This window comes from Amphiprion ocellaris, chromosome 3 (assembly GCF_022539595.1).
Source record: "Amphiprion ocellaris isolate individual 3 ecotype Okinawa chromosome 3, ASM2253959v1, whole genome shotgun sequence".
Lineage (NCBI taxonomy): Eukaryota > Metazoa > Chordata > Actinopteri > Pomacentridae > Amphiprion > Amphiprion ocellaris.
In genome coordinates, this window is record NC_072768.1 from 17,146,825 (window position 1) to 17,164,030 (window position 17,206).

The following is a 17,206-nucleotide window of genomic DNA, read 5'->3' on the forward strand; positions in this document are numbered from 1 at the left end:
GAAGTCGAAGGAGCCCTGAGACGAGCCGAGGTGGACGAGCAGGAGGACAAGTAGGACGATGGCCAGAAGTGGAATCAGCATGTTCCAGCCGGCTGCCAGGATGTTGTACCATTTGGCTTTGTCCGAACACTCCTGGGCCATCTGCAGGTTGCCCTGAGTCTTCTGGTCCCTGGCCTACAAAAGACATGAAGAATCATTGAATTTGTATAATCAATGCAAGAAAGTTGAAGACAACAAGACTTTGTCTTTACTCTGTTAAATGAAAAAACCCAGCAGACTGTAAATACTAAGAGGAAGAAAAGCAAACAAAGGCACGGTATAATGTTCTATTATGGTTTTGTTTACACATAGTTCATTGCAGGTTGTTATACAATTCAGATTCAAGGCTGACCAAGGCCAGAGCGATACGAGTCCTTGAGCTGCTTCTAAGTGCATCTATGTATTTTGGAAAGGACGGTGCAGAGTCTTTCCCCAGCACTCTCTAATTTCCCATGAGTACTTGCCTATTAAGAAGATGCCAATTACGCCATTTTTAACTCCCCATACAAGCAGCCAGTCACTGTCTTTAATTTGAGTACTGAGCAAGGAGTGGGCCTGTGATTCAGATCTGTAGTCTATGTAGGCAGAAAAAAAGGACTTAAATAAAGAGTACACACCCTTTTGTGGGGACTTTATTCAGGTAGTCATATAGTGTTTCCAATCCTGCTTTGCACATGGCATTTTCAAGGATCTTTTAGCTGTTTTTTTTTTTTTTTTAGGGAGCAAAGGTTCTGTTTTGGTTTTTGTTCGTGTTTCTTTGCAGCCTCATTCCTGTGGTAAAGGGCACAGCAACTTTTCTACTGCCATCTGACCAGGGACAACAACAGTTACTACAGTGTTCATAATATAATGCTTTGTTCTGTTTTCCGTGCGTATGCAACCCAAAGACTTTCCCAACAGGCCTTTAAACAATGGACAAAGTCTATTTTTATGGCTGTTGCACAAGTCTGGCATTTTGAATACCAAATTTTTCCCTGACTATGACTAGGAAGTAATGGCTGAGTCCTTCTTGTTCTTTTAGAAATCATATTGTTGTGCTGCTACACATCTGAGCTTCATTCCCAGTGTGATATTTGCCACAACATGCCCACTGTTTTATAGCTTTACTCGGCAGCTCAACCCACTTTTGTCTATTTCTGCCAGCTTGCTTTGCATAGGGCTTTGGATTATTATAGCAGCGTTCTTGTTGGGTATCAGGTTGCACAAGACCAGCACGAATATGATCTAAGGTTCTACTGCATGTTGGTAACCAATTGCAAAATTGTTCTATTGTTTCTGACTTTCATCTGTCAAAAATGGCTCATTCATTAACAAGTTATATTAACATCAGTTATTAAAACCGATTTGGAGGTAGAACAGCTGATGAAGACTAGTTGTAAGGGAAAAAGTTAACCAAAAAGTGTTTCAGATAAAACCATTTTCAAGGACAGATAAAAATGAATTGTTGCCTGGATCCCTCTGAGCGCACCAACACATGTAGACTCTTCGTTTTCACATCTCAGTTCATTTCCTGAAAGTTGCATGTTTCATAGAAATGGTCAAATTTGGCACAAGTAAAAGTTGCAACAATAGTTTTTAAAAACAGCACAAGGTCCCACCTTGATGGAGTAGATGAGCGCCATGAAACCCAGGCAGCAGAAATTAACGTACAAGGTGTTGCACAGCGACCAGACTAGATAGTCCCGGGGAGGATTCTTGCCAGAGTTGCCCATGTTCACCACAGTGGATCCAGCTGGCTTACGCGCAGATTTGCAGTTGGTGAGCGGGGTGCAGTCAGAAGGGAAGTTGTACGAATGGTTGTCCATGGCTGGCGTTCAGAGAGGAGATTGATGTTGCTGTGTAAATAGGTGGCTATGTCCACTTGTTAGCCTTCCAGATGCTCAGCCTCTTTTTTGCAAGTAGTGCCCCCTCTGTATGAGAGGCTTATAAAGGCTTCATGGGGAGGGAGGTGACAGGGAGAGGACGCATGGGCAGGGTCCTTTAATACAGAGCAGGTCTGTCATTATGTGGTCAGGCCTGAGAGAGACGGAAATAGAGATAGAGAGATGAAGACAGAGAAAAAGCTGTATGAGGGAGAAGACCGAAAAAGTTGCAGCATATAGATACATGAAAGCAGAGGCCAGTTTTCCATCAAAGTGTTCTTAACCTCAGCTTTCTTATGGATGGAGGTGGTGTGGATCAGATTGTTGAGTTGGGTGGTGATAGGATGGGGTGTATAGTGAAGGGCTGTCTAACAAAGGCCTTTAGGGAACTAAGGGGTGAACACAGGTCATAGGACACAATCATGAAATATGTGATAACTCTGATGTGTCTGTCATGTTTTCATATCTACAAACATCAAATGTCACATAAAGTTTTGGGCAGAAATCATCAAACCTGGGCATTGATCTGAAGCTGAAGCTAAAACAACAAGCTGATAACAAATTAGTCATTTCAGTAATGTTACTATGCAAAAATAACATCACCACAAGACTTACTAATCTATTTTTCACAACAAATTCATACAGTTACTCACATTGGAGATTCCAAGTTCAGCCACAGGGCAGGGACACTAAGGATCCTCACTGGGAATTACTCATATTGTTACAAAAATCCCCAGTTTCTGGTAAGATGTGGAGGGAAGCGTGCTTCTCTAACTTTTAACATTGCACACATACAGTGTCAGGATTTTATTACGCTTCATCTAGCAGTCTCAGTCTTAATTACACATAATTTTAGGCCTAAATATAAATGTAAAGGGATTAATCAGTTAGTTAGGTATGAATGGGTTAATTAGCTCTAGAGACCAAAACTGTTTTTTGCACCATTCTGTGATTATTTCTGCTGCAAAATTGGGCATTTTAACGTGGGGGGTCTATGGAGAACAGTCTGACTCACCAGACGTAGATTGTCAGTTTAAGTGGCCACAAATTTCACATGGCTTCTCCAACTCTTCTGCTATCTGCATGTTACCATTTTCAAATACCCCTTTACTACAGAGAACAGCAACAGCTTAGCTAACAATTTGTCATACTGAAAATTTCAATTTTAATCCTTCTAGGTTTTTTTTTTTTTTTTACTCAGGATGATTATGAGGCAGAAGCCCTAAATGTAAGTTGATTCCCGACATTGAAACCCAACTGAAAGCGCTTATTATGACTGATGTCAAATAAACATCACATTTTCAGCCATAACTGACACTAAATCAATACTGATTTAACCGTAACCTAAAAAATCTGTCTAAGCTGCATTTTGGATGATTCAATATTGAAACTATGTTGGTGCAACAATATGTATACTTTTTGGTGCTCTGGCATATTTTTGTCAACATGCATACAAAGTGACTGACTTATTTTAGCCGGGTTTACGTACACAAAACTTGTTTATATTTGTGTTGTACCTAATGTACCCAGGTCTGAGAGGAACCTCCTTACTTTGCTCTCTGCTCATGAACTTGTTTTCAACTTGCCTAATTATTTTACTACTATTTTACTATAGTAATGTCAACAATCCCCCTGTAGCACAGATATATTAAAGTGAGTTTCATTTATATGTTTATGGTTTAAATAGTACTTTTTAAATGTTTCTGTTTGCTTCTGTCTAACACTACAGTGTTAATGTGCTGTGCAAAACATTTGAGATATTTCACATCCAATGAACAGGTGAAAAACTATTTCTGTGTTTGTTTACAAAAGGGTAGATATTGTGTTTTAACTATGAAAAATAATGCATATTAATTATCTTTTAAATTTAGGGTTTCTATTTTTTGCAAGCTTTTGCACCACAACTGCTGAATATTACCATATAGTCAACATTTTTATCACTGTGGTAAAGATGTACACTAAACACATGACTTGCAGGCTCCTTGTAACTGAGGATCTCTGCACTGTGGTATTTCAGATCAGAGGTCTTCTAACCCTTCCGCTCACATGAAGCTGAACTTGTATCAGACTGAGGTTGTGATCAGCAGCTGCAAGCATTTCAACACTGTCACTGCCATGCATCATAATCATACACATTATGATGCAGCATTTTAATTTGTAGCTGGTTGAAGTGAAGCCATTTTCACTGTATTTATTGTACAATTGGATGGATTTTGTTATTGATGGCACAATTCATATATTTACAAAATGCATTCAGGACTCAGCATTGAAGCCTTTTATGTCAATATGTGATGCACATTTAAAGCACAGTGTATTTTGCAACACTAAAAAAAAATCCCCCCAAATCACATGTAACATAATTTTTTATCTTTTAAATACCCTTTTTAAAAGAAAGACTACCTGGGAAGCAGAGAAATACACTGACTCAGTTTGATTTGTTTTTTGGCTCAACTCCTGAGACTACAGTTGTTGTTCATCAGTCAGTTTGTTGTTTTAGACCTTTCCTGATTGTGCAATACAACAAAATAAGTGCTTTTACTCGGTTATTATGGACCTTCGTTCACTGAACAACTGAAATGCAAAATTGTGCAAAATAGTGTTGTGTTGCAAATCAGGTAATTTAATATTTAATGAGGCATTTGATCCTTTTTTTTTTAAAAATACTGAATAAGGCGATTGTGTGATAACCGCAGTATGACCCTCCACAAAGGAAGCCAGATGAGAGCAGAAATGTCCTGACAGTGTAACCTCAGCGACAGTGTCCATCTTTTATTGTTACACACTGCAGTTTTCATTCGGAGATACGAGAACTTACGAGATGTCCTGATCAGATAACCTGCTGATGTCTTAATCCTTTTGTTCTTTGGAGAAATAGGTCATTACCTGATTGTAGGTGTGCACTGAATTGCCCCTTGCAGAGGTCATGTGACTCCAAATACAAAGGGGGCCAGTCTTTCCAGCTGCATCACACTTATCTAACGGTGTTCAGGAGGAAGAATTGTTTCAAAACAAACTCACACTGTTGATAGTGTTAAGATAAGACGAGGGGATAATTAACTGTGTATTTAGTCAAAAATCCACCCAGCTCGAACCCCCCCTGCCCTCATCTATTGGCTGCTGGTGGGGGGTGGAGGTTGTGGCTCGTAAACTATGAAGCCTTGCTGGCGTGATATCTCAGGGGCCCACCTGTATAAAAGGTGCCAACAGGTGCTCTCCCTCCAGAATAAACATCAGGCTGATCAAGGATGTGGATGCTCTTCGTCTTAGGTGCCTTGCTGGGGGCGGTGGGCTCAGAGGAGACGCCCACTACTGGGAGCTCTCAGCAGCTTCAAGCCCTCCACTGCCCACCCTGCGAGAGGATCCACTGCTCCTCCAGGAGGGTGCTGAAGCTCCGGTGTAAAGGCGGCATCACGACGGGCGTCTGCGGCTGCTGCCCAGTGTGCGCTAGGACCGAGGGGGAGACCTGCGGAGGAACCTGGGACTATCTGGGGAAGTGTGATGAGGGGCTGGTGTGTGTCCATCAGGACTCAGCAGATGACAAACCAGATGCAGAGCGCAGAGGGATCTGCAAAGCGGGTGAGATTAGAGTTTACACCCTCAATTAAAAACAAACAGGAGGTGTGCACCGGATGACATCTTATCACTGATGAGCATGATGCATCAGAGTACTGATAAGATTATATAAATGAGCTATTGCTATGGTTTTCTGTTGTGTAATGCTTTTATGTACATTGTATTCATATTTTTTTATATGGTATTATTATTGTAATGGTCCTTAATGCACCGGTGCTTATTTAAAGTCTGTATTCTTGATTTTGGTTGTAATTCTGTTTTGCTATAGTCCATTTAAGTTCCTGCAATATACCAAAATCTTGCAAATAATCAACTGGCTGATAAAAGGTGTGTGCAGTTTCTATTAGATGAGTTATGGTGCGTTCACCTCATGTGGTAGCACATCCTTGGCTGCAACTTTCTCAGCACACAAGTCAGCTGCACAATAGCAGCTGTATTCAGATTGTCCACGTGTTTGCTCACTCACTATGTAATGTTTGTGAAAAGAAAGAAAAGACTCACTAGGACACAAGGGCAGACAGCTGTTGATGTGCTTCAGACACAATTCGGATGAATCACTGACACATAATCATGCACTGGATATTTGTAATTATCTACGTCAAACAAATGACTAAACATTTGCACCACATTTGAGGCTATGGACACCAAAAAGTCACTATTTTAGGATAAGGATTGTGGTTCGTCGTCTCTCGGGGGTTACGTTCCAGATCCCTCCTCGATAGGCAAAAATCCACGAAATAGCAACCGTATTTACTTTATTATTTATATATATTTATATATATTTTCAGACTTTATAAACCCTCCCAACACTTATAAACCTTTCCCATACTGTTAACCTTTCCCACACTCTTACAAACACTTCCTATGCTCTTAAAGACTTTCTACACTCGTAAACCTACCTCTATATGGGTACTCACCAGCGAATATAGCACCACTTTTATGATGAAGATGATGATGAATTAGCTGTGCAGTACTGATGACGATGAGATGAATGTACTGCACAGTGAGAATGGACAAGGCGACATGCTGAACGCTGCTATACTCGGGAAACAGGGGAGACTGATGCTACGGTCGCTAAGCCAATCACCACCCAGCGCTGCACGCTACGCATTTTGTTTTGATTTAATATTCTTTTAATATGTTGTCATGATTATTTTTTATATATTTTTTTATACTGTTTTTAATTTTTAGGCTAGAAAATGCTTCTTTTACCGCAAAAAACCCCACCATTTATAAAAATACCTATATATCGCAAAATCCTGCGATAAAGCAAAAAATTTGTGATACTAAATACAATTTAGAAATCCGCGATACAGTGAGACCGTGAAAAGTGAACCGCGATATGGTGAGGAACCACTGTACACTTAATTTTAATTGACATATCTGTCCACAATAACAAAATAAAACGTCGTAAGAAGAACCTACGTGAACAGAATTTCATTTTATTTAGATGAACATAGTGCTAATACATTTACAGTTTAGACAGAGCAGCTAAAGTCTTAATATGGTTATTGTTGGCGTTTTAATAATAATCGCTGCTGCTCAGGCAGAGCGGGGGACAAGTCACTGTACAGTTGAGACATTTAGAGACATTTAAGGGGTATTATTCTCAACATTTTCATTTTTCTTCTGAGAAAAACCAGACAGGCCACAATGTTCGATGGCCTGTATCAGCCGATGTAATGTATAGTTTCTGTACTCTGTAGTTTGGGTATTTTGTAGTGCCTTATATAGTGTAGTGTAAAATTTACAGTGGAGAAATTGTACAGTGCTACAAAAACATTGATTCACAGTGTAGTGGGCTGTATAGTGGGCGAGCAAAAAATCTGAATGCAGCTAAGATCCATCCGAGGTGATTCTTACCTGGACAGGTGCCTCCTCTGAGAGTAAACAAGCAGGTACTTGACTCTTAAAAGCTGATTGTTGGTGACTATAAAGTATTTCTGTGGTACATTCCCTCCTTCACTGTTCTTTGCCCTTGAGCGCTGGCGGTCGATGATTTCAGAATCTGAAATGAAAAATGAGCGCTATAATAATCTGCAGTGATTTAGGCATCTGTGTCACAGGATTCATAACCTGTGTGACTCCATGTGTCCAGTGAGTCACACGGTTAAACCCACCTTTTTTCTTCACCTGGCACTTCACATCTGGATGATCAATGACTTCACACAAGGCCACACAGCTGAGTTGTGGACCCAGGATACTTTCTTGCCAGCTGCTGCTGTGAGGACTGTAGAGGACAGCCATGCTGAGGTCGCTGGTGAGGTAGGTTCCCTCTCCAAACACTGAGTTCTGCGTACGCAAAAAATGCAATCAAATCGACCAGACATTAGTTTTCTTGTCAGATAAACCAAGTGGGTAGCTCTGATTTCCACTCCAGTCACCATCGATAAATGGTATCAACCTTTAATGAGAAGAGATTTTTTTTAAAAATTCTATTATATCAGGTCCACAAGGAGCAGCATCTTTATTTTTCACTGTACTGAAACAGCTGCTGATGACCTTATTGAGGTGACAGTGCAGCCCGTTATGAATGATTGAGTGAAAGTTCTCCAGGCGGCTCCCGTGGAATGCAAAGAAAACATCTCATCCTTCTCTCGTCCTCTCAAACCTGGCGTTCATCTAATCGGAGTACTCCAGCTCAAAGAGGAAGTTTGGCACAGGTGCAGAGATCCCTTCATTTTCCGTCAGGTTACAGAGCTTGGCATACTGGAGAAGATCAAAGAAACACATCGTAAGCAAAAAAGCAAACAATAAAAGACACTGTGGTTAATGTATTTATGTCTGTAGCAGTGTACCTCATCTTTCTGCAGTGTCTTCACAGCAAAGCTCTTTGAAGACAGAATCCAGTGTGTGAGAGCCAAATGCTGATCTCCTTCTCCAGGTCGTAGCCTCACCAACTCTCTCACACCAGGCAATGAGCTCACATCTGCCAACTAGAGAATAACACAATTTCTTAAAATCTTATTTATACAACCAGAATCAAACCTGACAGGAGTGCTTCTTGTTTTCTCTCTTATTCCTTGGACCATGGAAAGAGTCTCTGAAAGGAAGTCATCATTTCTTAATCTATGCCATCACAAATTTTGGTATTACTTTATTTATTATAACACCCAAAGATACAACTCTGTACAATGGCAACAAAAATGTTGTCACCACATTTAGTTCTGGCATTTTTTGATGCTGTCTTTCATTTCTCACAGTAATAACAGCTTGGGTTTGATAAAGCTGATAATGGCACCCCATCATGACTCGTTTAAAGTGAGCCATCAAAGACATAAAAAGATCTTGACTCATTGTATGACTCCTAATCTTCTGCTAAAGCAAGAGCAAAAATGGTTGTATGGTTTCAATGTCATTTGTCTGTCAGCAAGACAACACAAAAACTAGTGAGCTGAATTTCATGAAACCGATGGAGAGATGGAGCATGGGCAAAGGAAAAACTCATCAAATTTTGCTGCAGATCTTGATCACTTTCTTTACAACATCAACATAGTGCTTTGTCCTTGGCAGACGACTGTGTTCTCCTCTTCCAGTCTGTATCTGTATTGTTAATGTAAATACAGTTGGGTTTTCTTGCGTTTTAGACATCTCTCATCTAAATGTATTGATTGTATCTTGGAACCATTTGTGTGGCAGCTTCACCTACGCATTACACAATCTGTAAAGACATATTAATACTTTGAATCTGTATTGTTTATGTATCTCACAGTGTTCTCGTTATGTTTTCTTAACTAACTCACAGCGACCTTTAACAGTACTTTACTGCCACCAAGTGTATGCGTACATTGCCAACTCCAAATTCATAGTGTGCATGTGCATTCTTTCTAAGCAACAGATGATAATGTCTATAATTAGGGTACCTAAAATACTGATTGTGTTTGACATGTAAGCGTAGCTGCTACAATATGGAGTCTGAATGTCACTGTAACTCTTACCAACTCCTCAAAGTCCTTATTGTCACCACTTATGTATCGAGGAGGGAAGGGTCTGAGCAGCAGCAACAAACAGGCTGCAGCGGAGGTCTGCGGCTACCGGGTCTCTGTGCAGACAGGAGCACACCAGCTCTCTGACGGCTTCGGGTGGCAGCGGAGGCTGCATTCCCAGCACTGCAAACAGAAGTGATAAGATAACACACCAGTGAGCTCATCCACATAATTAGGGTCCGAGCACCACGAAGTGGTGCGAGGAACCTATTGAAACCCTAGGAATTATTATTATTATTATTATTATTATTATTATTATTATACTTTCTTCGTCCGCCTCCAAATCGGCCTTTTTGACGCCCTAAACATTCACGAAAACGCATGAAAATCGCCACACACATCAGGACCGGCGAAAAATTTGATATTTTCGGGGAATGGCACGCGTGCGTGCCAAAATGGCACGCGTGCCATTTGGCAGCTGGCAGCTGCAGCTGGCAGCTGCAGCAGACCCAAAGTAGTTTCACATTCATTTATCTGATCAGATTTCAGGGGGCTTTTTTTTTTTTTTTTTTTTTTTTTTTTAAGAAATGGGACCAATAATTGAAAACATGCTAAATATCAGATGGGATCATTGGTGTCACAGGACATCTGCAGACACAGGTCAAAGATTACAAGGAGTTTATTTAACGAATGAAACTAAAACCAACACAGAAAGGATAACTAAACCAAGGTGAAAACAAAAAGGGGAAACCAGACTAATTGTAGGAGAAAGGTTCTGGTTTCAAAGTCTCTGGTCTGGCAGAGAGCGGAAGAATGAAGAACCGGGCCTTCGTGGATTAAGGTGATTGAGAACAGGTGAATCAACCCCCACACCTGTGAGAGAGATGGATGGATGGATGGATGGATGGATGGATGGATAGATAGGTAGGGAGGTAGATGGACCATAGATAGATGGATGGATAGGTAGATTCTGCAGTGGGGAAATTTTCAGTGTGGCAGTAGCAGATAGGAAAAAAAGTAAAAAGAAAAGCAGCACTCAGTGCACAGATATAAATAGATGCTTTCTCCTTAGAGAAGAAATAGAAATGCTTGTAAAAAAAAAAAAACCTTGTGAAATTGCACATATTGACTTATTTACATTTTATTGCAGTTACTTCATGGGTGATCTGAACTACTGGGAGCAGGTTTGATTGAACACAGTCTGACTGCTGCAGGAAGGAAGGACCTCCTTCAAACATTGTGGGTGAAGCAGTCTGTCCCTGAAGGAGCTGCCGGTGATGGTCCTGTTTCCTGCAGGGGGTGGGAGATGTCCTCCATGATAGACAACAGCTTTGTCATCATCCTCCTGTCTAACACCAGCCCAGGACAGAGCTTGCTTTCTTAACCAGTTTCTTTAGTCTCTTCCTGTCTGCAGCCGTGATGCTGCTGCTCCAGCAGACCACTCCATACAGGATGGCTGATACCACCACACAACCATAAAAGGTCCTCAGAATTGCTCCCTGCACCCCGAAGGTCCTCAGTTTCCTGAGCAGGTGAAGTCTGTTCTGACCTTTCTTACACCGTGCGTTGGTGTTCTATCTCTAGACATGTTTGAATGTCTTTATCAATAAATGGTCAAACACATGTTGAGTGTCAGTTCAGCTCTTTGTTCCACACATGTATATGTTCCTATGTGATTGGTGTCTTGCAGTCAGAGTGTAAAGAATTGAAGCTGTCAGAGGCTTTCTGTGGTGAAGAGGCTGCAGGACATCAGCTGCTCCAACAGGTGACGCCTTTGTTCTTTGGCTCCAACCAGAACCAGCAATAAATCAGCATGAGCTGCAGCTTATCCACCTCATAGAGTGTATAATAAAGAAACCAAGAGGTTTTAGTTGATAGCTGTCTCTAGTGAATGACCAGCAGTGTCTTGTTCAGGTTGTGAGGAGAAGTAAAAAGCTTACAGCAGCTGGTATTCCCAGGTAATCTCCCATCCAAATACTAACCAGGCCCAACCCTGCTTAGCTTTGCAGATCAGATGAGATTGGGTGTATTCAGTCTCAGAAACAAACCTACAATGTAAGTTCTGTACCTCACATGATTCAAATCTCCACTCACACCTTTTATTTGTCCTTTGATTGCTCCAGTACTGATTGATGCCATCATTTAAGCCAATTTACAACAACACCTTGTAGGAAATGTGGTGCAGAGGTAAGTTCTGTGCCTCACATGTTGAAGGTCCATGGTTCAAATCCCCACTCACACTTTTTATGTGTCCTTTGGATGCTCCAGTACTAATTGCTAGCATCATTTAAGCAAAGTTAGAGCAACATCTTGTAGGACAGGTGGCGTAGAGGTAAGTTTTTTGCCTGGCATGTTGAAGGTCCCCGGTTGAAATCCACCTTAGTTCCTTTATTATCTTCACCTCCTTAATAGTTTTGTGTACCATCATTTACGAAAACTAACAGTTACACCCAGTAGGAAGGATAGCGCAGTGGTAAGTTATCTGCCTCTCATCCAGGAGGTTTTTGGTTTGAATCCAGCCCAGGGCTCTTTTGACACTTTGGCTGTATGACAACCTCTTTCAACCATCATTACAACAAAGTCCACAAAGGACCTTGTGTGAAAGATAGCTCACACATAGGTTGTGTGTCTGTCATGTGGAGGGTCACGGTTCGAATCCCCACTGGGAACCTTGTGGAGGATGATAGCGGAGTGGAAAGGTTGTGGTCTGTGGTGTGGAGTATCAGTGGACTGGAGTTGAAGGGTGGTTCCTGCAGAAGGAGCAAAACCAAGGAGTCTCTGGAGGAGCACGAGGAGCATTAAGTTATGTGTTTCCAGATCAATAAACATCTCATGTAAACAAATATGACGAGAGGCTGAGCACTGCAGCACCACTTGTGGTAAGGTGGCAGACAGAGACAGAGCCAAGTGCACAAAATCTATTAAGAATATATTTTGCATATTAGGTAACCTTGGTCAAATTTGCTTACATTAATTATTCGGATATGATAAAGATTATTTCACTAACAGCATACATCTTAAAAAGAAAGGGGTGATGCACATACAGTAATCTCTCAGAAACTACTTGTAAGTCTAGTCCTGCTGATTGTCACAGGAATGATGCTGAACATGTTGATGATATCTTTAAGAAACATGAAATAATATTGGTTATGCCCACTTCCATACAAGACTTATTGTGACCTTGACCTCTAACACATCAACAATAAACTGTTTATTGCTGATGTGCATTCAGAGAGGCAGAAGGGGACTAGGTCAGCTCCACCCATTTGTCTCTGCTGTGAGCACCACAATAGAAACGAAAGGCTGCACTTAACATATACTTATATTATCCTTTGATATAATGATTTTTTACCTTGGTTTATTTTATTATTATTTCCAAACTTACATCTTTAAGATGAGTTGTTTTATCCAGTTCTCAACTGAAAATGCAAAGATATTCAGCATTACTGTCATGCGTGACAACAACAAGCTTCAAATGCTTATATTTAAGAAACTATAGGCAGCAAACATTTGGCTTTTTTTAGTGTCACAGTTGATGCCAACCAGTTGTCTGTCAGCCAACGGATCAGTTAATCATCTCACTGCTATAGCTCTACATAAGTGGATGAAGAAACTGTTGTGTCAAACCGTTTAATCCCATTAATGGTTCATCTAATCTTTGTTTTTTCCCTACTGATTTTGTCAACTGCTTGGTCTTGAAAACATAAAACTGTGAGAGAGATGCTCCTCATTATATCATAAAGATCAAAAAGGCACCGTCAAATTGCTTGTTTTGTCCTCCCCATATCTTAAATCCACCAAATATGAATTTAATTATAGTTTAATCAAAATAAAAGCATCACATTCTCACATGTAAGACTAAACAACCATTAAACGTGTTGACTTTTTGACGCATGTTTTCATAGTGTGCAGTCCTCCCCCTGCTCTTCTTCTCTTTCTCTGAGGAGGAGACAGTTTTTGTTTGGGATAGAAAACCTTACAATACACCGTTTTGTAAATCAGGTCACTGGCTAAGTTTAGCTCATTTACTAATTTAGCAGTTACATACTTTAGCTAGTGCGAAGTTACAGCTTGTTTTACTTAAATCAACAGTTTACGTTTATTGTAGCTTTTATGCCCAACGTCAACACAGAAATGTGACACTTCAAAACTAAAGTTAAGTGCAGATTTTTGTTGTGTCTTACTGTTCAGTGACTGTATTTGGTTGGTAAGTAACGCTGTGCCTTTTAATTAGCACAGTGGGGTGTGAGGAAGCCAATGTTAACAAAGCTAACGCTAGCTGAGCCACTATAAGTGAACATATTAGTGGCCCTGCAACGTTTCTCATCACAAATACAACACTGTCGGACAACTGTAGCTTCCTGTTTGTGCTACGAAGACATCACTGAGGCACCCGGATATATTTTACTTGACAGTCACTATATATTTTTTAAAATAATTAATTGCTCTTACCTTCAGTCTTGCTCAGCTCATAACACTGCAGGAAGAGCTAACGTTAGCTTCAGGAGCTGCTGCGTTCAAGCGCAGTAAAAAAAAAACAAAAACACAACATTCTAGTTTGTGTAAACACAAACGTGGCAGACGAATTAGCAAATGGAGAAGCATGGGAGCCGTGTCAGCAGTTTAACATAAAGACAGAGCACACAGTAATATTTAGCACAAAAAAACCCCAAAAACACAGCACACCGTTAAGTGTTTGGTTTGCTGTTTTGAAATCGTAATTGTAACGTGGGCTCTGAAGCAGCATAAATAAGAAATTTACGAGGACACGGGAAGGCAGCATTTATAACACATTACTGCTCTGATATCCAGAGAGTCATCTCATGTGCCACAGCAGAAACTAAATATCACTCATTGTCCTGATTCAGCTGCTCCTCAGAGCTATGGACATACTTTCTCAGACAGAGAGGCTCCATAGACTTGTCACAGGTATATAAAAGTCTTATATTTTCAAGGCAAAAATCAGTATAGACTGGAGGGACTGTCACCATATGGTAGATACAGGCAGTGCTAGAGTAGGTTATATTTATCATTTTCCCCTTAAAAATTCCACTTTTTGCACCACACATTTGACTACACCTACAAGGAATCCAGTTCTTCTACTATTACTACAGTTCAGTCACTGTGTCTTTTGCGCTTGTGGGAATTATTGAATTGCACTGACTAAATGCTCACAGGGCAGATGTGACACTACTTATGAACTATACTGATGTGGACAATAGGTCTCTTTTGGTTTTAGTAAGTAATTTATCTTCAGCAGCAACATTTGGCATTTTGCAGCTCATACAGTTCATAAGCCTAAAGCATATGTTAACACTGACTCCTACTTACATAAAGGCTTTTGTCAGGAAAAGGTCTACTCATGGTCTCGTCATGGGTAATGGTCTAAACCATTCATGATTTCTAAGTAAATATAGAGAAGCACTGACTACCCTTCAGTTCTGCTTAAGAGAATTAGTACAATTTTCTCATAATAAAACATAACATATACATAACACATAACAAAAATATCATTTTATCATAGAGTTTGCTGGAAATTAGATCTGTGCTGCGTGATACACATTATCTGGAGCTCTCACTGCAACATGACACAATGTCTCCTCAATGACTGTATCTGTAGAAGCAATGAATTTGGGGGGATTTACCATTGGTGATATCTGGAAGAGTTCTTCTTCTTCTTCATCTTCGTCTTCTTCTTTGTTTGGGACTGGTCTTCATCTTCTTCTTTGTTTGGGACTGGTCTTCATCTTCTTCATCTTCCTGGCCTGGTTCTTTTGTCGCTGATCCGTCATCTTGGGGCTCCTCCAACTGTTTCTTCGTCTTCTTTGGTTTTGAAGTCGCAGTGATGGAAGAAAAGAATCACAGGTGTGTGTGTGAGATTCACATTCAGCACTAGCACAGAACAATTCACTACCACAAGGCACATTGAATTTACATCGGTACCAACCTGCTGCTCAGTTGCTTCTTTCTGTTCATGTTCTCTCTGCGGCTGTGTGGGTTTTCTCTGGGTTTTCCGACTTCCTCCTGCAATCCAAACACATGGACGGTTAACCAGTGATTCCAAACTGACCACACACAAAACAATAACACAATAAAACTAAATTTAGTCTTTGTCTCACCTTTTGTGTCGCTATAATAATCGTCCCCTCTTCCACATCATGGGCTGGTCCTTGTCTGGTTTCTTGATTTGATCTTTCATCAGTCTGGCGGTCTTGGAGAGAGAGCTCTAAAGACAGCAAAAAGAGAGAAAATTTTTATTTACGTTTGAGCTAAATAACTGCATATGCTCATATTAACATAAAGTATCTAATTAGACATTTTGTTTCATGAGCTTACCTTGTGTTAATTGAATGGTCTCATGAGCCATGCACTGGTCCTGGATCTGCCTCCCATCATCTCTGTTACATCCTGTCTGAAATGGCTTGGAGTCGATGAAGCACCTATTTAACACAAACAAAAAACATGTACAGATGGATTTTTCAATTGATTCTGACATAAATAACTAGACTTTGTCAGACTGTGACATGGTACACGCTAAATCCCAGTGTAAACATGCAGTGTGTGTAGGGTCACTCTTTCTCAAGCACATTTAAATTACCAGTGCATCCAGTAAAGTGGCAGTAAAGTCGGTCGTCTTCTCTGGCTGCGTCTCTGTCGGGGCTCGGTCACTCGTCTTCACTGTCCTTCGCTGTCTCATCTTTTGTCGTCTTTTGGGGTCGTCCTCATCTTGGTCTTGGGTGCCGGGGTTATCCGCCTGAAAGAAATCAAAGAGAAAACCGCGGCAGAATCTTGTCGAGGTGTTGTCATTGTTGAGATTTGAAAATATCAGATGCATGAATGCAATATCAAAATCCCAAACTCACCTTCTCATGCAGCAGCATTCACAGGGATCCTGACTTATTTCTTACCTGTTTTTCTGGAGACTTCCTTCAGGCGGCGAGACCTTCCAGTGTCCGCGGTGGCGGCGGCGGCGGCGGTGGTGGTTGTGTGTGTGTGTGTGTGTGTGTGTGTGTGTGTGTGAGTGTGTGTGTGTGTGTGGGGGGGGGGGGGGGGATTGCTAAAATCTTTATTTTTTTAAATTTTATTATTATTTTTTTATTTTTTTTTTTACTAAAATCTTTAAAATAGGAGGAGGAGGACAAATCTGTAGGACTTCCTTTTTCCACCTGAGAAATATTGTGAAAATCAGGAACATCCTGTCTCAGAGTGATGCAGAAAAACTAGTCCATGCATTTGTTACTTCTAGGCTTGACAACTGTAATTCCTTATTATCAGGTTGTCCCAATAGCTCTCTGAAACATCTACAGCTGATCCAAAACGCTGCAGCCAGAGTACTGACGGGAGTTAGCAAGAGAGATCATATTTCTCCTATACTGGTTTCTCTTCATTGGCTCCCTGTTAAATCTAGAATAGAATTCAAAATCCTTCTTCTGACATATAAAGCTCTTAACAACCAATCTCCATCATATCTTAAAGACCTGATAGTACCATATTACCCTAGCAGAACTCTTCGCTCTCAGACTGCAGGCTTACTTGTTGTTCCTAGAATCTCTAAAAGTAGAATGGGAGGCAGAGCCTTCAGTTATCAGGCACCTCTCCTGTGGAACCAGCTCCCAGTTTGGGTTTGGGAGGCGGACACCCTCTCTATTTTTAAGACCAGGCTTAAAACCTTCCTTTTCGACAAAGCTTATAGTTAGGGCTGACTGGGTGACCCTGACGGGGTGAGCTGGTGTTTTCATTTGCACAACTGACTTCCTATCTTGACGTCCCTTTAGTTTGCCCCTAGTTATGCTGCTATAGGCCTAG

At 40.8% G+C, this 17,206-nt stretch overlaps 2 protein-coding genes and 1 long non-coding RNA gene across 3 annotated transcripts in view; 1 reads left to right on the forward strand and 2 right to left on the reverse strand.

Moving 5' to 3' along the window:
• The window catches only part of LOC129347891 (uncharacterized), a 158,262-nt gene that overhangs the window by 127,277 nt on the left and 13,779 nt on the right, over positions 1–17,206 (reverse strand). The gene's annotated exons all lie outside the window — the stretch shown is intronic.
• On the reverse strand, positions 1,845–13,891 carry parp16 (poly (ADP-ribose) polymerase family, member 16). Its single transcript, XM_055006537.1, is given in 9 exon segments — positions 1,845–2,055; positions 7,338–7,482; positions 7,595–7,766; positions 7,977–8,183; positions 8,273–8,410; positions 9,413–9,470; positions 9,472–9,583; positions 12,786–12,819; positions 13,853–13,891. Coding segments are annotated over 7 exon segments (906 nt in total). The 5' UTR covers positions 9,576–9,583; positions 12,786–12,819; positions 13,853–13,891; the 3' UTR covers positions 1,845–1,973.
• On the forward strand, positions 4,814–5,561 carry si:ch73-330k17.3 (IGFBP domain-containing protein). The gene has a single exon (XM_055006559.1). It carries the CDS (start codon positions 5,147–5,149, stop codon positions 5,504–5,506), a length of 360 nt encoding a protein of 119 aa, XP_054862534.1. The 5' UTR covers positions 4,814–5,146; the 3' UTR covers positions 5,507–5,561.

Bases quoted from the DNA above. Each gene is read 5' to 3' on its own strand.
- si:ch73-330k17.3 (XM_055006559.1), top strand. From the start codon at position 5,147: ATGTGGATGCTCTTCGTCTTAGGTGCCTTGCTGGGGGCGGTGGGCTCA.